Here is a 22,846-nt window from a genome sequence, read left to right as displayed (position 1 = left end):
CCTTCTCCAATTCTTATCAGGTGGTCATGAAATTTCAGGCGTAGGCTGAGCTCCCAGTGCTCTCTTGAATCCAACAGGTTAGGTGACACAAAACATCACACAAAGGGGAGCAGTTGCACCTGCAACTCAGGTCCAGCGATGAACAGTGTTCCAGGTCTGGTCATGGAGTATTAGCTCACAGCAGAGGCTGTCTCTGTCCAAGAAAAACCTGTAGATGGGTCTCCTTACTGAGGTGAAGCTATCCCCCAAGTGTGAAACTGAAGGGGCTTGTGTCGGGGAAGATTCCTTAGTTTCTTGGGGCTGTGAAGTGCCGCCCAGAACAGAGTAGTTCCAGGGAAAGAAAAATTTACAGCAGGAAAAGTAAGGAAGAAGAAGAAGATCAAGGAGGAAGGGATATGCACGTCTCTCGGCAGCCATGGTTCAAGCCCAAAAAAAAAACCTCAATCGAATTTCAATTCTTCAAATCTGTCCTACTCTACCGTATTACATGGCTATAAAAAGGAAAATAAAAACCTAATAACGGAAACTAATTAACATGGAAACTTTAAATTAGCAACTGAAATAAAATCTCCCAACTTACTTGATGGACACCCTACTTTAACAACAAGAAAACAAATTAATAATCAAAATACTGAATTAATCCAAATTTTCCTACACTCAACTGCATCAACTTTTAGAGATCATGTCGTTCGGTGGATGGTCTATTCTTTGGTTCAGCATTTCTGGGTGTTCACTTTCTTTGGTGCTCAAGCGTGGTGGTTTTGGTGGGTTCGGTTTTGGTGGCTTCGGTTTTGGAAGTTGGTAGAATGTTTTATTCAGTAGTTTTGGTTCCTTCAGTATTTTTCATGAGCAGCTCTGAATTTCAATTGTGTATATTTTTCTAGGGTCCTGGTATACTTATATATGTTTCCTTCTCATATTTTCCAGCTATATTTCACTAAAATTTTCTTTATCGGTTGCCAAAAAAAAATTCTCATCACAAAACCACTGGACAGGAGCTGGTTTGTTATCTCAACTGCAAATACGTTTAGAAGTTCTAGTTATTTTAAACTCCATACCCTCATTGTCTTGCCACTGCATTTCTATGTGCAGAGAATTACTTTGTCAAGGAAGATTCTTTGTTCTAAAGCTATATCAAGGAATACGTTCTTGTGTCAATTGTATTTAAGGTACATCATTCTTTTATTTTTCTTGTTTCATCAACAAATGCAACCAATTTCAAAAATTGATAATACAAAGAATACATCTTGCAGTAATGCCATAACTATGTTTCGAACGGATAAGGGAATTTGAGGAAATGGACTCTTTTGGGGGAGCCATTTTGAGAAGGTTGATATGTGGAGTTTGGCCCTGTAGGAATTCACGGGTAAGAAAATCAGGGACAGAGTTGGATTCTCCTTTAATATAATCAATTTGAAATTCAAAGATTGAAAGTAAAACTTGTCATCGGGCAAAATTTTGTTTGTATGCAAGGTTCGAAACATCATTTTGTAAAACAAATTTAGCTGCACTACAATCAACACGAACTAAAAATGGTTTATTTAATAATGCATTTTGGAATTTTTGTATGCAGAGGACTATAGAAAGAATTTCTTTTTTAATGGTACTGTAATTCTTTTGAGCAGAATTCCAGATACCGGAAGTAAATTGGACAAGTTGTTCTTTGTTTTCATTTGGGAGTTTCTGTTTGAGAATTCCTCCATATCCAATATTTGAAGCAACGGTTTCAACTATTTTAAAAGCCTCAGTGTTAGGAATAAAAAGGCAGGGAATTTCTTTAACCAGTTTTTTGATTACCTGGACGGCATTAGTTTGGGTTGATGACCAAGGGGTCGGATTCTTTTTGAGCTGAAGATATAAGGATTTGGCAATCTTACTAGTTTGGGGAAGGAAGTCACGAACATAATTTAGACTTCTTAAAAATCTTTGTAATTGGGTCTTGTCAAGTATTTGGTCAGGGAATTTTTCACCAAAAGAAATGGTGCGATTGATAGGAGTTAAGGTTCCATTTTCGATCAAGTGGCCAAGAAAACGTACTTTAGTAAGGAAAAACTCCATTTTTCTTTTGGAAAGGACAAGGCCATTTGATCTAATGATTTGGTAGAAAGTCCTCAAATGTTTGAAATGTTGTTCGACTGAATTAGAAAAGACAAGAACATCATCAATATATATATAACAGGATCGATCTACACCAAAATCTCACAAGAAATGTGAGATTTTCCGATTGCTCTGATACCATATATATATATATATATATATATATCCTCCAAAAACATGATATAAGGGGAAAAAATGACATATATATAGAGAGAGAAACAAGATGCACAGTCAAGGAAATGCAGCAAAAAATAAATAATATAGATAGATTTTTTTAGGCAAAGAATTACTTGTGTTGACTTCGTCGCCTCCCAAGTGAACAAATCTGAATTTAAATACCTTTCTGAAATCTGAAAGATAAAATGTGAAGACACATAAATTATCTCACTTATTTTTCTGGAGAGATCAAACCAAAGAAATATTCATAACAGAAGAGCAACACCTGAAAGAATCCCATCTATTACTTTGAAAGTGAACTCATTGCTAACATCAAGAGGCTCCGGACAGTCCCTTGATGGCCATAAAGAAGGATAGCCAGTCCCCCTAAAAATTAAAAAAATTACGAAGATTTCAGAAAAGTCAGTGTCAATACATCAGAAGGGTATCCCACCTAATCCATAGAATAGTTCATAACCACTAACACAAATAATCTCCTGAAACCAAGGCATACCTGACATGTATGTCTCTGCAAAATTATTCTGGGGTTAGCTTTGGGTTACAATTTTATGTAGTTTAGTTTGCCTTCAATTCATTTTTAATAGTCCATGTCATTTGGTCAAAACTTACCCTTTTTGTGTTACTTGAAAGGTCAACAAGAACAATATATAGTTAAGTTGTTCAGATTAGATCCTTCTCGTTTCCTATTGCGTCTAATCTCTAGTCTTAGCTAGATAAGTTTCCTATTCAGCTTGTAATTCTGATTTAGAATCAGGGGCTGGGATAATATAACATTACAGTGGGCCCAGTTTTTCTCCCCTGTTCAATTTTCTCTCTCTTTTCTGGATCTCCAGGGTGCTGGTATTATTACAGTTTGATTAGAAAAGATAAACTGCAGTTGCACGAGAAATCGACGTGAAAGAGAGGCTGCAGTAGACATAGGAAATTAGCAGCCTATAACTGTTTTGAGACCCAGTACCCAGAGTGAAGGACCTTGATTAAGGCCTCTTGTTTGAGAAGATGACATCATCACCTTCCACCCCAATTTATGCCAAAACATTAACCAGCCATTAACCACCCTTTCCTCCCGCCTCCCCCCCCCCCCTTTTTTTTTGTTTGTGGGGGGGGGGGGTAGGCAAGGGTTCTGGGTTCTTAAACACCAATGCTATTCTTGCACTTGGCAACTTATGCTACTTGGCCAGTTTGAAATAGAAGCAATTTCCATATCAAGCATGTTTGGACATAAGGTCTGACTCAACATGGCATGAAACAAGTGATTTCTACTCCTGGTTCTAGTAATTGCCAACCTATGCTACATAAAGCATGGTTAGCAGAATTTGAAATTTATATGAGGTCTCTGACATAGAAAAGCCCCAAAAATAGTATTTGAGAACTCAAGGAACGTGCAACATATTGTCAAAAATTAAGATTAATTCCATACCATACATTGGTGTAATTAATTTTATGAATGTTATAGAAGAGATCAGGTACTACACATGTAATTCTAAGCAACTATTTTTATCATCTTCACATAGTACCTTTAGTTCACAGGTGGCTTAAAATTAACTACTGTATTATATGAAAATTTTCTTCTAAGTGTTATTAGAATAGATGTATATTATGTCTGTGTAAACAAAGTAATAGTTATTGCTTATTATGGTCAGTCTATGGGTGCCTGCATGGGTAGTAGTCGTGTTATGAGTGTATAAGTGGTAGTGTGGGATGGCAGGATGTGTCGCTGCACATGTTGGTGTTAGAATCTTTGACCACATAAGTTGGACACAGGTGTGGCTCTATGTTGTAGTGTCCAATTTAGAGTATATTACTTCTCGTAGCACCACCACCGTCACCATCAACACAACTTCTGTACAAATATATGTAGTAGCTGCACAAATATACAAACATATATAAACAATTTCACCTCTTTCTTTGTATTTGTAGAATTATTTAAGGTAAATTATTTCAGAATGGCCCTTGGCCTAAATATCTATTTGTAGAAGTTTGTTTAAAGTATCTCCAATATCGATACGATACCCTCTGATATGTGTCTTAGTGACCAATACCAATACTTAATTCTTAGCATATCTCTGATACGATACGATATCCTGCAATGCGTATCTTAAATTTAGCCGATCGATATGGCGACTGATACCAATACTTTAATTCTGCTCACATGTAAAAGTATAACCCAAAGAGTTTTCCAAGTGGCAAAATAAAGGATTGAAAATTCAAAACTATGGGAGAGTGAATAGTATGTTAGAGATGTGTAAGGGTAGTTTGGGAACTATTTATTCTACTTGTTTCCTTATATTTTGTAGTTCTTCCTTTTTCCCTTTTACCTCCGTAGGAAGACGTATGTAATTCTCATAACACATTAGTAAAGCAATATATGTGTGAGAGAAATGATTCTCTCACACACATGATTCTACCACTTCTCCCTCTTCTTCTTCTCTTCTTCCTCTCTTCTTTTTCTTCCTCTTCTCTTCCTCACTTGCTCCGTTGTTCTCTTACAACTTTTAAATTCCAACTTGGTATCAGAGCATCAGGTTCAGGTTTGAGAGTCGCGTTATCTACTCCTAGTTCTAATTTCCTCTTTTTTGAACCTAGATTACAAAGAGGTTCCAAGGAAGAGAACACTATGTGAAAAAACTCAGTTTTTACTTGAGATAACCTTGGATGAAGATCATAGAGTCAGCTAGAAGAGGCCTCATGTGAAAAGAATGGAGTTTGAAGCTCAAAAAGGACAGTTCTTTGGCCATTTCCGCCAGCCCTGGTTTGGAGTAGCTCTCTCTCATCCAGCTACTGTTGGCCCTGGGATAAGCCACCTTTATGTCGCGCTAGGCTCCTCTTTCAAACCCCTATGGTCTTGGTTCTTGAAGACAGGACAGAGGTGTTGAGCTACAACACTCTTCTTCCCTATTTTGAAGGTACCGCCAGCATTATTCCTCTGTTTTTTGCCTGAAAATCGATGGCTGTGACGTTTTTGTGTTATCTTGGGTTGATGCATTGTATGGTTTGAATTATTTGAGATGTTTTGAAGAGATGTTATACTTTGAAGAGTGTATTTGAGGGGCCTTTCTTGCCTTCCTTTCTATTTCTTTTCTTCTTGAGTATTGTAATATTAGATTTGGGTAGAGTGTGTACTCCCCAATTTGTGTGTGTGCTTCTTCAATATGTTTGAAGACAGTGTACTTGGAGAAGTTTCAGCTCGTGCATCAAGTAGTGCTCATCCTACTACGATGGCTTTTGAGAATTCGAATACTTATATTTCTATTGTAAAGTTAGACAACAACTATTTAGACCGGGCTCACTCTGTGAAGCTTTCATTGTGGAGTAGGGGGAAGCTAGGGCACATTATAGGTACCATTCAATCTCCTAATCCTAATAACTAGCTCTATCCGAAATGGGAGACTGGGAACTCCATTGTTATGACTTGGCTGATATTCTCTATGAAACCTGAGATTGGGAAGAGGTTTATGAGAAAAGAGACTGCCAAGAACATTTAGGACAGTGTTGTGAAAACCTTTGACTGAGTGGGTGACTCGGCCAAGTTCTATCAACTACTCCAGAAGGACATTACCATGAAGCAAGGAGATAGGACCATTTCTGAGAAGAGTATGAAAACTATAGAGATCTTCACTTGTCCAATTCAAAAGATGAAGCTATGGTTTACCAAACACTTGAAAAGCAACGTGTTCTTATCTTACTTGGTAGTTTGAATCCGGAGTATGAGACAATCCGGATACAAATCCTAGGCCGATCTCTTCCATCCCTTGATGAGGTGTATAGCTATTTACAGCGTGAGAAGACTCGGCAAGTGGCCAACCTGCACCTCCTCTTGACAATCTGCTCTTACTTTTAATTCTCAGAGGAATTAGCGTGGTGGTGGCAGAGGCCAAGGACCACCTCGTGGAGATGACAGGGATAGTATTCTGATATAACCACTATAGGAAATCTAGGAACACTAAAGAGAGATGATGGGTACTTCACAGCTATCCTCCTATTATACGTAGTGGATCTAGTGGTGCTCGTGGTGGTCGTAAAGGGGGAGCTCGAGCACACAGTGTGAAAACTGAGATTGATACTCCAAGGTCTCCTCCCAACATACAGATAGAGCACAGTTTCCTTACAAGGAAAGATATTACAGCATTCCACATGGTCATTTCTCATCTGGGTGGCCCATTTTCTTCACTTACAGTGCCAGACTCCTTACCTTCAACCTTACAGGTTTTCACATCTACCCCTTCCACAGCTTCATCTTGGGTTATTGATCCTGGTGCCACTGACTATATGACTGGATAAGGTAACATTCCTATACCATTTGTTCCAATAGGGATAAGCCAAACATTACAATTCCTACACACTTGTTCTAATAGGGATAAGGTCAGGGTAGCTAATTGCTTCCTCTCCTCCATTTCTCGTAAGGGTAACATTCCCTATTACTTCTTCTATTCACACGACTTTGAGCTTCATATTCCTAACCTTGCCACTAATCTTTTATCTGTAAGTCATTGAAAAAATCCTTAAATTGTTTGTCCCAATTTTTCCTTCTGATTGTCTCTTTCAAGATTTGGAGACAAAAAGAATTATTGGTTGTGGGCGTGAGGAGAAATGGCTCTACTTACTTGAACCACAATCAATTTTTTTTTGCCACAACTCAGTCCTATATGTGTGAAAGTTGTGATGGCAGTTCTGTGGATTTTGTGATGCTTTGGCATCAACATTTAGGACATTCCTCTTTTATTGTTGTGAGGATACAATTGCCTTATTTATTTACTTGTTTTTCTTCTTCTCATGATTTTCATTGTGAACCATGTATTTTTGCCAAACATTGTTGTTCCTTGTATCCTTATCATGGTAATAGATCTTCTGTTCCTTTTCACATTGTGCACTCTGATGTTTGGGGACTATCAACTACTACCTCTTTATTTGGTTATCGCTACTTTGTTTCCTTTGTTGATGATTTTTCCTGTGCTACTTGGACTGTTCTGATGAAGCATAAGAGTGATGTTTATGAGACTTTTTTACTGATAATGATATTATTCATCAGATCGCTTGTGTTGACACACCCCAACAAAATGGGGTAGCTAAGAGAAAAAAAATTACTATTTAATAGAAGTTATAGGAGTCTTCTCTTTGGCATGCATGTTCCTAAAACTTTTTGGTCTGATCCCTCCTTACTACCACCTTTTAATCAACCGTATGCCAATGAAACATCTTGGTTCCAAAACTCCTTTGGACACCTTGTGTCCTCTGACTTCTTCTCTCTTTCCCCCAAGGTGTGGGTGTATTTGTTATGTCCATATCAGTAAATCCTGTCGGACTTCACTGGAGCCCAAGGCTCTCAAATGTATCTTTCTTGGTTATTCCTCCACTACCGAAGGTTACAACTGCTACCATCCTTCTTCCAGATGAAGGCTTCTTTCCAAAGATGTCACCTTCCTTGAGTTTGTTCTCTTTTTTTCTCCTCATTAGCATCATCTTTAGGGAGAGTGAAAAGGCTGCTGATGACATTACTTTCCTTTCCCCCTTACCTATTTCCCTTTTCATGCTTGAAATTGGGCAACACAAAGAGGTGGATGTTGTTGACATTAGTGATCATTCAACTCTATTTACAGTCATGTTAATTGCCAAACCTATGTTATTCAGATCTTTTCTCACTATTTCTTCTCAACTTCTACCCACGTCACTTTTTCTCTACCCTTTGATCTTTTAATCCCTCTAAATGATATCCTACCACTTTTATGTAAGCATATCAAATGGAATTAATTTTTAAATATTTGAAAATAATTATGATGCATAATCCTACGTCCCGTAGTCCTATTTGTGGAGCTTTAACAAGTCTAACACCATGTGTCCTTGTTGGACGAAATCCATGCAACAAAGCTTTAAACAAAGTTCAATGGTGAAGCAGGATTCATGTAACATAGCTTGGCACTCTTTCCACTGCAAAGTACCCAAACCTGTTTTGACAGAATTCCCAGATGCATTCCCCAATTGACATCAAGTTGCATAAGACTAGGCACAGCGAGGAATACCAAAAATGAAAATGTTAATCTATTTTTTTTAGGAAGGTAAATTTCTAGGGAGGCAACCAAAAATCAGTCATCGAATTGAGACTTTGAAATCTTCTGCACCCCTCGTCAATAGGCTTTCAACACCTCTTCTTGGGTGAGGGAATAAAATGTAGCAATGCTTCTACCTTTCTAATAGTTGTTGAAGAGGATGATGACCAATTCTGGGTCACCCATTAATTGACCTCTAAAGAAGGGCTCTCTGACAATAGGTCTCCCTAGGTGATTCTAGATCCCAAGTTTCAACCAGGTTGGTCAAAACCACGATTTCACTCAAAACATACAAAATTTCAAGGAAACTAAAAACTTTTCCTGGCTTGGTGGAAACCATGGTTTCGACCCCCAAATAGTGTTTTTTCTTTTTCATTTTTTGTGTACAGCCTATTTTCTATATTCCAAATTTAGTCCTAAACTAGTTTCATAAAAAAAAATAATAAATAACCCAAAATGGTACTTGTGGTGTTGACCCAAGTTTTCTAATGCACAATGAGTATAAAAGGATTAAAGTATCGGTATCAGTCGAATAAATTTAAGATATGTATCAGAGGGTATCATATCGGTATTGGAGATACTTTAAACCATGAGTATACTATACACTAGCCTAAGTGTAGATACAACATAAGTATTGGAAATAGAAATAAGCTATTAAAATAAGCAAAACATACTTTAAATTTGCAAACCAAGCAATAACGTAAGAAGATAGGGATAAAACTCATGACCACTCAATTACAGGCATAGCTTTTAGGCAGCTTCAATGCACGAGCAGTGAAAACCACTGCAGATGTCGTAGCCGCTGCTCTGAATGCAACACATATGAGTCCCATTATATGTTTTGGGCCTAATTTTTTTGAAAATCCATCATTGCCCATCTATAAGACTCATCATCAATATCTATAAGGTATCCCAACCTAAGGAATGGCTCACTTAAGCTGAAAGGATGTGGAGATGGCTTACATGGTTGGGCTGGAAACCCGAAGATTTTGACGAAAGATGACCCACCATCTGAACCACCCCCATGTCCAAATGAAGAAGATCCACCATGCCCACCACCATAACCAAATGAACCAGTGCTCTCAAAGTATGGCCCACCAGGATATACACCATACGGTGGATACCCATAATTCGATGCATATACGAAACTCTCAAAGCCTCAGTATCTCAGTATGATGTACTAGACTAGGGCTTGAGTCTATGAATTCTGGTGCACGACAATGCCAAAATCCTCTACTCTCCCCTAAACTCATGGCTTTGGCTTCCAATGTGCCAAACAAGCTTTATATATCCATGCCCTTTAAGCTCCAAGTGATATTCTATAGGTAGATATCCCTTGACAATGAAAGATACGCGAGTAGAATGAGGGGTTATCACAAAAAAGAGTTTACTTCAAAGAGGTGTTTCCCAATCGAAACCCACGAAATAGTGGAGAAGAGTGAAAACTTAGGAAACAAATCTTGTACGAAACGAAGTATTATAAAGGGGCTAGTTCAACCGAAATGGTTAAAATATTTGAAATCTTGTCAAAACCAGGTGCATTTATATTTCCTTACCTGGTTTCGTCTCAGAGTGGAACTTGCGAAATTTCAGTCCAAATTTCCAAGATTTAGAACTATGCCTACCACTGCTAGACATATCTAGAGAAAGCAATCCCTTCTTTAAACCGTGGAGGAAATCTCTGTTAATAGATTTCCTTCAAAGCCATCAATGATGGAGGACAACGAAAGGAAGGAATAATAGAGCACTTTTCCCCAACAAAATTATTCTTACATACACTTACCACAAACTCCTTTTTTTCTTTTCTTTTTTTTGGATCAAATCCCAAAGATTTACCTTGTAACCTTATAGTCAATTAAAAGGAAAATGAACTACTGTTTAGTTATTTCTCTATCTTCATATTAAGCGAAGATTTTCGTTCATATTTTTTTTTCTCCTACCTCTCCCATTCTAAACCTCACTGGTTTCTTTTTTTCTTTTTTATTTTTTTTCCTTTCATTAAAAATAAACCAAGTCTCATACACACTATTCTATAAATCCCTTAAAGGTTTATTTTTCAGTCTTTTAATAAGTTCTGCACTCAATGTTTTGAGGCCAAGCTTCAAGAATATCGGAACCCATTCCTTTAGGTTCAACCAAACCACTCTTTTTATCTTCTTTTTTCCTTAAATTCTTCTTTTATGCAAGGAAACTCAAATCCCAGCCAGAACCTTAGCCTGCCTAGTTAGAAAAAAAAAGTTCTCTGAAGTCTTAACCATCAGTTACTACCGTTAGAGGAAACAAAGAAAACAAGAAAATTACATCTATACTAGAGCAAAGCACTGTGTTGAAAAATGAAAAGTTAACAAATAAAAAGTGAACTCCTAGAAACAATTTAATGAGTCAAAGACCTTAGCTTTGAAACTAATGCACTTGCCTACAACATACATTAGGAAAATTAACAAACACACAAGCTATTTCTTCTTCAAAATCCATCCACTAAATCAAAAGGGAAATTCTTGAAAATATAATAAATAAAGTGGGAAAAATATTTGTAGGTCAGGATACCATGATAAAGCATGTCCTGGTACATCAATTTCAGCCAATACATTAATCCCCCTTCTTTCAGCATAACTGCAAAATACATGATCAGCATCGTAATGGTTAGATAAATAACAGCAAGCACAAGGATGATCAGAAATTCAAAGTGGTGAACTCTTACTTCACAATTTCTGCAGCATCAGCCATTGTATATCGTTCTGAAAGAGAAAAGGCACCATTCCATAGATTTGGATATGATGGTATTTCCAAAGGGAAAGATTGTGAGTCTACAATATGCCAATGTAGCACATTCTGCATGGAAGAAAAAAGGAATTAATGAAAAGAGGTCAATGGTTCCAAACTATCAAAAAATTTCCCATATAAATTAGCTCTCCGAATCCTTCCACATTGGAACATTATTAATAAAGAAAAGAAATGGCAAGAAATAATGAGAAAAGAGACCAAATGTATCCCAGATTCCCACCTAACAATCCAACCAACAGAGGGACAAATTCCTATTCTTCCAACACTGACGACTACAATCCAAACCCATACCCTACCCCCAGGCCCCAATCCACCAAATGAACCAAGAACACAGACTGCCAGCACCCCTACATCAGAAGAAGAAAAAATGGAATAATCCCTGCTAACCTAGATGCATCCCCATTTCCTATCCCTCCTAAAAGGAAATAACAAAAATATCAGATTTGATTTGATGTTTACCCTTAGTTCAGTTATATAGTTTGAACAACAAGAACAGAAATGTAAAGGAGTCGGAAGGAAAGACAAATAGAATTAAGAGCGAGCAATGTACCTTACAACCTCTTTAATTAAAAGGCATCATTAATGTCATAAATTATCAGAAATAATATGACCTATTCTTTGGACACAGCCCAATATGAACTTATACTTATCTTGTCAGTCATACTGGTAGGGTTATTTATCAATATTTAAAACCTTTATCAAATGTATTATCGAGGTCACATACTAGAGTCAAAACTTCAATATCTAAACAATTATTTTAAATGAGGACAATCTATGTACACAATTTGTGACCATAATCAGTACAGAGAAGGGAACGCAAAAATGAGTTTCCTCCATAACATACCAACTTAGAGTAGGCCATTGCATCAATGGCATTCTTCATCATTGGCAGAGATTGATAATGTCGAGAAGTATCTGCAGTGCACACAAAATCTCAAATAAGTAACAGGAAAAAACCATTTGCATCACATCTATAGACAATATTGATAATGAATTTGTACAGGAGATAACAAGATTAAGAATTAGTTGCACATGGGAGAAGCAGAGCTGAAACAAAGTATGTCAATATAGAATGCCTGAGAATACAGTTGGCGAATCAGTTTGAATAAAGGGATGTAGACTTCACAGAAATTCCCCAAATTTGGAGACTGCATTAAATTGGAGGGCTTTGGAATGAGATTTAAGGGAACATGAATATCAATCGAAATAGTAAAACAAGACGGAAACAGTGAGGATGGAAAAGAAATAAATTAACTCCTAAACAAATAGATAATTCCAACTCAATCCAAAACAAGCAGACATGCTAGAATCGGATATAAATAATGCCCAAAGAAACAGAGAATGTCAACTCAATCCAAATCAAGCAGACAAGATATGGTTACTAAGCAAAAAAGTGGGATTCTTCATAATATATGGGACTCCGTTCCTGATTTTGCATCACAATGACCCAAGGGTCCATAAGACTATGCATAGTGATGAAGCTAATAATCATGACTGCTTCGTCTCGTGTAAGGGAATTGATTTTAAAACCCATATGCATCTCATTAGAATATAGGGTTAAATGCATTTCAACCTGTAATACTAAGTTACGTTCGGTAATAGTGCATGTCAAGAAGGCAAGCCATAAGTTTTATTTTTCATCAATAACTTGAAATGTTTAATGACAAACGAAGAAGGTACAGAACCTTTTGTCACAAGTTTTATGCCCTAATTCAAGCCTTGATGTAATTAGAGCACCTACTTGGTACCTTAGTTGCAATTTTTTTAGCTGCCATTTTGGTTTGAACAACACGAATTTTTCAACTATTTATGTCATTTTTTTTTTTATGAATAAATAATTCATTAACAAAGAGGAGGAATATTTCTATCATTTCATTTTGATATTTAGAGTACATAAAGCTAAGGGTTATGCTTCCTGATCTTAGATAGGGTATCAAAATAAAGGCCTATGTTAATTGAACTAGGTCGGACTGTGCCCTGACTAGGTTCCTTCGTGGGTCGCCCACTTGGAGGAATCATAGACCCATTAGGATTAGGAACCCTAGCCGGCCAATTCTCTATAAATAAGAGGGTTTTGGCCACAAAGCAAATTAAGATTTCTGAACTAATCTCAAGAGCTTTCTCTACCTCTCCTTAATCTCTTCTCTCCCAATTGAGAGTGTGTGTCTCCAATGATCTCCATTGCAATCCTTGGATTTGGAGGGTGGATCATTGCATAGCGAGCCCCAATCCTTTTTTTGTTGTTGCTCCTACAGATCGATGCGTATCACAACCAGATCTATTCCGCTACAAGAAAAGCTACATCAAGGTAATCCCCGATCCTTATTTGCTTTCTTTTACATTGGTATTAGAGCCTTAGGTTAGTTGGGGTAGCAAGGGAGTGGTTATGGGCTTATTTAAGAAAAAAAAATTGAATATGGGAAAACTATCACTGATTATTACGGACAGAGATCTCACGCCCTCAAAAACCTCCCTTTGCATGACCCCTGGCTGCCCCTCTCCCTTGGTGCCGGCTGCATGTTGCCTTAACCCCTACGGTTGTGGGTTAGTTCGGCCATAACCCACGGTCATGGCAGGATAGGAGAGAAGGGTGAAGTTCCTTTCCTTGTTGGATACGATATCAAAGACCTATTTTTCAAAAACTTGTAAGTTTAGTGAGTAGACTATGTCATCATTGAATTATCAATTCAATGTCACCACTGAATAAAAATAAAAACTTTTTTTTTTAATTCTTCCTTCTTGATTTTATTCGATGACCAAAAGTGGTCATCTTAGTTATGGTAATCTGGATCCGATTGGTCATATTGGCTTGAATGGGATAGACCGGATCAGTATTAATCTTAATCCATCCGATTCACGACCAGTACCATACGGACAATGGTAAATCCCTTTACTAAAAAAATCAAAAGTAAAGTAGTTTTACTTTATATTAGACTTTATCCATACCATACTTATCATATCTGAACCATTGTAAAAGGATTGAATCAGATCGGCTTAAATTTTAAATTGGTATTGAGATCGGTTTTGACAGATACCGATGTAGATCGGTTTGGATCGATAAGTATTAAAAAGTGTTGGTTATGATTAAGGGTTTATTTGTTGGACCCTACTCAAGGGTAACAAAGTTTTTTTTTTTTTTTTTTTTTTTAAAAAAAAAAAAACAATGTAATTTATGGTTTGGGTTTGTGTAGCCCTACTTAAAATTACGTTTTTGCCCTTAATGTGATATTTGGAAGGTACTTTATGTGATATTTTATGATGCTTGGATATGTGACTGATTTTATTTTACATATGATTTCATTGCTTTAATATGTTTAGCATGTGTGTATGTATTTTATCAGTTCCATTGTACCCTCCCATGGCGGTTATGACTTTGACTCGCTCCACTTGTTGGGATGCGTGGTCGATCTCCACCCACTGAACCATGGATGATTATTCTTATTTTGGGTTAGAAATCATAATTGGTACTTAATTTAAGTGGGCATGTTCCTATAAGTACATTGGAGGCAGTCTTTGTGCATGATGTAAAGTGGGGAGCTCCCTACTTAGTAGATTGATGTAGTAGGACTTTTAAATGATGTAATTATCAATTTGGGACAATGTAATTAATTTTTTGAGAAGCCTTCTAAAGGGAAAGCGCCTCGCACTACATATTATACGCTTACACTACCTCGACATGCCACTTTAAATATCAATCGGGTTCCCATATGGGACCCATGCGCACTCGTTTGTATGGCACAATCTTGTGGATTGGAGATACCTAATTCTCCTTATATTTGTTCGAAATTGATCAAAATTTTATGTTCCTGACCCCCACATGTAAGATTTGATTATGAGCTTAGCGAAAGTTTTTGTCTCACCGTGTGTATTAAGGAACCATTAATTTTAATTAGGGTTTCTGGAATAAATTTTTAATGTGTACCTAATGTTAACCTTGCATATTCTTGTGTGTAGTGATATGGCCACTAGTCATGTTGTTGTGGACCTCACCAAAGGTGACAAATTGACTGGACCCAACTATGACATGTGGCATCGAAAGATTCAATATTTGCTCGATGAGAAAAATTATCTTGAGTATTTGACCACTGCTATGAATAAACCCGTTGAGGGTACTACTGCTCAGCACCGTCGTGATATGGAAGCCTATAATCAATGGGTGAATAAAGATCATAATACGCACTTTGTTATGTTAAGCGCTATACATGATGAATTGATTGGTGATTATGAGAAACACACCACAGCTAAGTCCATGTGGGACCAGCTAAAAATTGACTTCAGATGTACATCTACTACTAGGTTAAGGGGTATAACCTTGAAGTTTGAGATGTATAAGATGGATCATAAGCATACTATGCCTGAACATTTTAGGTTGGTCAAGGATATGATTCGAAAGCTGAAAGATGTTGGGACCACCCTTACTGATGAGCAACATGTTCAAGCTGTCATAGGACACTACCCAATTCTAGGAGCCCCATAAAGCTCATTCTCACAGTTAATGCTAGCATTAGAAATTTTTCTGACGTTGTACAACATGTTGAACTTAAGGCGGAGTGCTAAGAGGCAAACCGTGTAACTATCCTAGTCACCCAGGTAAAGATTTATCCAAGGTCAAATGCTACAACTGCCAGAAGATGGGGCACTTTGCTCTTGATTGCACTGAGCCAAAGAAGGTACCATTTCTATCCCTTATTTAATACATTTATTTGTACCCATGTTTTGGTTGCCCATACACAGTTTGATTGGATTGTGGATAAAGGAGCAACAAGACATATAGTGCGAGATCGAGAGGGTTTTGTAGATTATCACAAAGTTCCGGCTAGATCCCAGAATATGTCCATGGGGAATGGCTCTAATGAAGCAGTTCGAGGAGTTGGTACTTATCAGCTCAAGATGCATACTAGGCAAACCTTGCTTCTTTACGATGCGCTTTACTCACCGAAAATCAGCATAATCTACTTTCAGTTTCTGCATGATTACCTTTAGGATATTCTTTCTATATTGACGGTTCCACTTTAGAGTTTTATTTGACCAATACTATTGTTGGACATGGATCCTTAATAGATGGATTTTTTTAATTATATTTAATTGATTATGCTTCATCTATTTCTTATGTAGTTAATACATGTGATAATTCCAAATCTATCACATGGCATGCTAGACTTGGACACATAGGGCAAGACAGGATGGCTAGGTTAGCTAGAGAAGGCCTTTTAGACTCACTCGCTAAAGTCAACCTCCCTGTGTGTGAACCCTGTCTAGCAGGTAAGGCTCATCGAAAGCCTTTTGGAAAGGCAGTCCAAGCTACCCCAGCCTCTAGAACTTGTCCACTCAAATATTTACATACTTACGAATGTAAAGGCATGTAATCACCTAACCACCTATCCTCATAAAACTTAAACTTATACTTTGTGTCTAACCCAAAATGGTCCTAGATCCCAAACTGTTATGGCAAAAAATACTCACTAATGGCCGCTGCCACGTCGACTCACTAGAATGAGATGATCCAATCCACCAAGCCTCGACACAAGGAAGGTCGATTGGTCTTGGCATGGCCGAACTACACTACTAATTAGGGATTACTTGCCAGGTTGGGCGTACACTACCAATTCATAACCATGACCGAGCGACTACCGAACGACTACCGAGTAGCTACTAAGCCACATCTACAAATGTGTCTACGCGCACGAATGGCGACCCGTATCTGAACCACGGTTGAGGACCCAACCAAAGCAATGTCTAGGCTACAGATGAATGATGGGACTATACCCACATCTATAGGCCTAAGAAGTGACCAAACAGTGGGCGCACAACTGAGGTAGTTCGGTAACCAAGCTGTCGATCCCTAGTTGCTCGGCACTCGATACTTATGGGATCCCATTAACATAACATGTTAACTGTAATGATATACAAACCCAGTCCAACACGTAATCTCCAATCAAGGATCGGATACATCCTAATCAAGAAAGGGTACCTATAAGGGCTCCAATCTCTCCCTAAAAGGAAGGAGATCCCCAAAGCACACGGGATATAAGAAACTCTTATAAGTGGGATGGATACCTCCTCGATTCACTCTCCTAATATAATTCTTTCCATATTCAGACTCCTACCAGCGCTAGGAGACCTGCCAAATTTGGACTCACTATTACTGCCATTCCTCCCCTATAAGTACGTTGGTAAGCCCCCCTTCAAAGGGACAAACTTTTCCATTCTCACTGGAATTATTGTTTGCAGAAGAGATCTTAGGCAATGGAAAGTCCCCCACGGGACTAGCTCGGCGCTCACACTCTTATGTTTGTTCCTCTGTGCAACATATGAAAGCAGCCTAGGACGATTTCTCTCTACAACACAAACAATAACTTAAGTAGTTGGACACTGCATCCCAAGTAGAGATAAGAAAGAAGTTATGTCTGTTGAGGAAAACGAAAATTGAAAACATAGTATTCAGAATTTCTTTAATACAATCTCATAACTTCAAATGAGCACTCAGATTGAAAATATTAAGAGCTAAGAAAACAAATGTCAAAGTTTTTGCATGTGTCAGATCTCTTACCTAGGTTAACCACTAAATCCAGTGGTCAGTCAATATTTAGGTCGAAAGATTGAAACTTAAATTTTTTTTAACCCTAATCAAAAGAAAAGTTGTTATTTATGTGAATACATTTAGTTCAGTCACTACAACTACAGAGCACGGGAGAATGTACTTTATTTTTCAATAGTGAGGGTTCTTGAAGGCATTAGCATTTCCATGTGAACAACTTAAGATTTAATTACTAAGATGGTTATCAACTTGTATATAAGATTGGCATACAAGAGAGTGAGAGCATCAATAAGTCAAAATATAAATTGACAGGTGATAACGAGGAAGGAAGTAAAGAAACCTACCAATTAGAAGTCCTCGATAGAAGAATCTTGGCTCATCAATAATAGTGATTGGGATATGGTGAACTTCAATCATTCTTGTGGTAAAATTGAAATGGCCAAGTTGGCTAAGTGTCTACAAGAACTCGTACCAAAACAAAAACATAAGATTCACTATATTTCATTCAACCTCATTAGTTCAACATAAACTTATGCAAAAACCAAAATTTTCATCCTCTTTATTTCCAAAGTGAGTCAATTGAATTTAACTAGTTGTATAAGTGATAAGAAGTAACCTGCAACCCATAAAGAGCACCATAAACTGTTTGTGCCTGCATTTATAACAGAATGAGTCAACTAAAAAATATAATATCTCACTAACTGGAAAAAGCATAAACTTCAGTTATTTGTCTTAAAAAAATAAATAAATAAATAAAAGGAATACCCAGTGCATAAAGCTTCAGTTACTTGTTTATTAGTGTAAAAATGGTCCACTGATGACCATAGTTGTCAAGGTGTCACCTAGACTAGGCGTCTAGGTGGTTTGCCTGGGGCCTACGCGATAGTCGCCTTGTTGCACTGCATGTCGCCTTGTGTTTTGACACTTATTTATGCCAAATATCATTTAAATAATGATTCATTTACTTCAGATATTATTCATAAATAAGTAAATACCCCCTAAGCGATAGTCTAGAAGTCTATTTTCCAATAATAAAAAAATGGTGCCTCATTTGCTATTTTCTAGAAGATGTTATGGCCGTTTTGGTAAAGTGTGTTTGTGCTAACTACAAACACTTAAAATTCCAGAATTCATCTTTTAGTCCAACTTTCCATTCAAATTCTTTCTAGAACTTCTTGGGCACTTCAACCATTATGTTTCTATACTCTTTAAGATGTGGAAAATGCCTTTCAAGATTCCCAAGGTCTTTTCCTATTGGATAGTTGTTTGTCTTCCCAATGTTTCTCTTTCCAATTAGTCTTAATTTTATTCTTGGAAATTGCCTATACTTGGAAGGTTGTTCCATACTCAACTATATAAGCTTATACTAGTGAGTGGAATATACATACCTGGAATTTATTCATAATTTGAGCCTTTGGCCTTTGAGAAGAAGTAGTTCTTCTTGAGTTTTTTTATCCCTTAGGTGGATTTCCTTTGGGAGGCGAGATTCTTTCTTTTTTTCTTTTGAAATGCTTACTTGTGTTACCTCCTAATCCTCTATAATTTTCCGGCGTCAACCTATGTGGCTCATAATCAATATGTTCAACTAGAAAGACAATAAGGAAGCAATTGGCTGACCATATCCATATTCTCCCAAAAAAAAAAAATTAAACTGCCCAGATTTTCCCTAGTTCCCTTTACGACCTTTGTAAACACTACAATAGAAGGGATCATTATATAATCTCCTTAGGAAAAAATTTCTTGTAAAAAGCTTTCACTAGTGCGAACCACAAAATTAAGTATGCATGAGAATGGAATGCTATTGAGATCGGTGGGAGAACATGGCAGGGAATTCCCAATGTGGATTGGATTACATCAAGGATCAGCCTTAAGCCCTTATTTGTTTGCATTTATCATGGATGAGCGAACTAAAAGCATTCAAGATAGGATCCCATAGTGTATGCTCCTCGGCGATGATATAGTTTTGGTGGATGAGACGAAAGTAGGGATTAATAATAAGTCAGGGCTATAAAGATCAACCTTGGAAGAGGATTTAAGATTGGTAGAATGAAGATGGAGTATATGATGTGTAACTTTAGACACACTATGAGGGATAATGACACAGTGAAAATTGAAGAGAGAGAAAGGGATACCGCAAATTGACTACTTTAGATATTTGGGGTCAACTATAAATAAAGAAGGTGATATAGAGGATGATTTTTCACAGCAAATTAAAGTGGGATGGATGAAGTGGAGAGGTGCGACCAGAGTGTTATGTGACCAACGTATTCTCAAAGATTAAAGGGAAGTTCTATAGAATAGTTGTTTAACCGTCTATGATGTACAGGGCGGAATTTTGGGCAGTTAAGAAGTGCCATGTATAGAGGTTATTTGTAATAGAGATGATGATGTTATGATGGATGTGCTGCACAACTAGAAAAAATAAAGGAATGAACGTATTAGAGCTGATTTGGGAGTGGCCCCGATTAAGGATAAGATCCAAGAAAGCCATTTGAGATGGTATGGTCATGTTCAATGGAGGCCTGGGGACACCCCAGTAAAGAGGAGAGATATAATAACAATTGAGTGAGCTAAAAGGTCTAGGGGCAGGAAAAAAAAAGACAATAGGAGAAGTTGTGAGGAATGACATGCAGAGTCTAGGTCTTGTCCCTAGTATGACCTCGGATAAAGCATATTGGAGGGCCAGGATCCATATAGCTGACTCCATTAGCTGTGGTTCTCCTATCTTGTTAGGCTATGCCACTTTCTTCTTAGTTTTATTGTCCATCTTTCATATCTATGTCATGCCTCTGTCTTTTCCTTTTCTTATTTTCTTCATTTCTCCTTCAATGTTTGGACCTCAATTTTCCCTACTTTGTTCTGCATGAATCCTTGTAGCAGACCACATTAAGTTGGGATGAGGCTGAGGTTTTTTTATATATATATATATATTTTTTTTTTTTTTTTATTATATAGGTAAGTATGATTAATTAAAAGAAAAGAAAAGAAAAAGATAAAATAAAATTAGAGGCAATCCCAGAGAACCCCCTTTATACATGCCTAAAAGAGGGGAAGGAATTCCAAGAACAAGCAAGATAGGCCCTGCAATCAAGTAATAAAAACTATTACATAATACATATAAAAAATTACATCCGAAAGTAGGTAATTCGATCAGCATCTCCTTTTATAAGGTCTTGAAGATCATCTGGGATATCAAGAGGGTATAAGATAACTTCAACAGTAGATGAAGCAAATGAGGCTAAGAAATCTGCTACCTGATTTTGCTCTCTCCAAACATGTATAATCTCCTTACACCTAAGCATAGAACAAAGATGCAAAATTCTGCTTTTAAATACCTGCATACTCCAAGGGCCACATATCTTACCATTAAGAATATCAACTGCCAACATGGAATCAGACCGGATAGACACCTCCAGGAAGCCTTTGTCAATACAAATACAAATCCCTCTTTGGATTGCAAGCAATTCCATGGCAAGGACGGACAACTCCTCACCCAAACCTGCATAAGCAAGGATAGGTGTGCCTCTTTCATCCCCAATCATCCCACCATATGAAGCCTTGTCATTAGAAAGTGCAACATCAGAATGTAGAGTAATCATATGGGAGGGGGGACTGAACCAAGTGCAAGCCTTTGGAACTTTAATAGTCCAATTAATTTGTATGAACTCCAGAAAGTAGAATAGTAGAGCACCTAGAAAGGATATCATCTTTAATAGCAGCCACAATCTTGTTCTGGTCTTGTTTCTAAAAATCTTGTAATTCCTCTCGGTCCACAAATGTTGTACTGTAGCAAAAAGAGCCAATTTTCCTACTACCCGAATCTGATCATCACCTCCAAAATAAAAATGGACCCACATAGCAGCATCCACAACATTAGAGGCTAGCCTTCCATCTTGTGAGCAAAGAGGGTAAATATCCCTCCAGACTAAAGATGTAAAAATACATTCAAAAAATAAATGGTCGCGGCTTTCAAGGTCAGCCCAACAAAATATGCAATGAGGCTGAACCTGTATTTTCTTATGAATTAGTTGCTCCTTCGTAGGCAAAGCATCAACAAGGCATCTCCATAAAGTAAATGAATGTCTAGGTATATTATTAGTAAACCATACTGAATCATACCAATCCACTTTCCTTGACGTATCTCTAATAATATTCCAAGCAGATTTAGTAGTAAAGAGAACAAAAGAATTACTTGTCCAAACCACCAAATCATTATCAGCATGATGGAGTTTCTTTAAGTTTGGTAACTCCCTCTAGGCTTCAGTAGAGTTTCTTTAAGTTCGGTAACTCCCTCCAGGCTTCAGTAAAGTCCAAAAAAGAAAGGAGATCAGTCTACCAGTCACCCTCCCTCATAATATCCTTCACCAAGGCACGACGATCAGAACCTGCATCATAGCGAATTCTGTTTCCAAATCTCTTGATTAATACTCCAAACGGATGCCACCTGTCCAACCAAAGATAAGTTGAGCTACCATTCCCAATAAAGAGCTAAACATAAGGCTCAATCTTATCTCTATACTTCAAAATTTTCCTCCAGACCCATTAACATTTCTAATTGATCTTCACTGTCCAAATTGAATCTTGTTTCAAATACCTACTATACACCCAGTTAACCAAAAGATCTTCTTTTTTTGTAGCTATCCACCTCACTTGCTTCATAATGCCAGCCACGTTCATGTCCTTGATGAGCTTTATTCCTAGGCCTCCTTCCTACTTTGGCTTGCAAATAGCATCCCATGAACTAAGATGCATTTTCTTCTCAAGAGATGGACCCGACCAAAGAAAATTTGAGAAGATGGATTCTAGCTTGGAGATAAGCTTTCCTAGTAAAGCCAAAATTCCAGACCAATAGACGTAACTTCCTTGCAGCACTGAGGAGAGGAGTTGGAGGCGACTAGCATAAGATAAAAATCTAGCTTTCCATCCTTCTAGCTTATGTCTCACCAAATCAAGAATAGGAGCACAGTGTGCCAGAGATAATTTTCCTGAAATAAGAGGGACACCAAGATACCTAATAGGTAACTTAGTGTCAGTGAAACCCGTCAATTCCAATAGTTCTAATCTACTAGTTTGGGTAAGGCCCCCTAAAATAATAGAGGACTTAGCTTTATTGAGATGCAACCTAGAGTAGGGAGCAAACTCTTCTAAAGCCCCCAAACTAGCTGTAACCGAATCACGGATGGCCCTCATAAAGATCACTAGGTCA

At 37.5% G+C, this 22,846-nt stretch overlaps 1 protein-coding gene across 2 annotated transcripts in view; it reads right to left on the bottom strand.

The window, feature by feature from the left end:
• The window catches only part of LOC122088873 (beta-hexosaminidase 3), an 84,155-nt gene that overhangs the window by 49,763 nt on the left and 11,546 nt on the right, over window positions 1-22,846 (bottom strand). For both annotated transcript variants that reach the window (XM_042658231.1, XM_042658229.1), the window contains exons 3-9: window positions 18,257-18,292; window positions 17,985-18,096; window positions 11,947-12,017; window positions 11,020-11,150; window positions 10,866-10,931; window positions 2,540-2,640; window positions 2,388-2,447 (exon numbers count right to left, since the gene is read on the bottom strand). In XM_042658231.1, coding sequence (XP_042514165.1) covers window positions 2,388-2,447; window positions 2,540-2,640; window positions 10,866-10,931; window positions 11,020-11,150; window positions 11,947-12,017; window positions 17,985-18,096; window positions 18,257-18,292 — 577 coding nt within the window. The remainder of the gene's footprint in view (window positions 1-2,387; window positions 2,448-2,539; window positions 2,641-10,865; window positions 10,932-11,019; window positions 11,151-11,946; window positions 12,018-17,984; window positions 18,097-18,256; window positions 18,293-22,846) is intronic.

This window comes from Macadamia integrifolia, chromosome 9, assembly GCF_013358625.1.
Source record: "Macadamia integrifolia cultivar HAES 741 chromosome 9, SCU_Mint_v3, whole genome shotgun sequence".
In the NCBI taxonomy this organism is placed as follows: Eukaryota; Viridiplantae; Streptophyta; class Magnoliopsida; order Proteales; family Proteaceae; genus Macadamia; species Macadamia integrifolia.
This window is presented reverse-complemented; position numbering and strand designations above follow the sequence as displayed.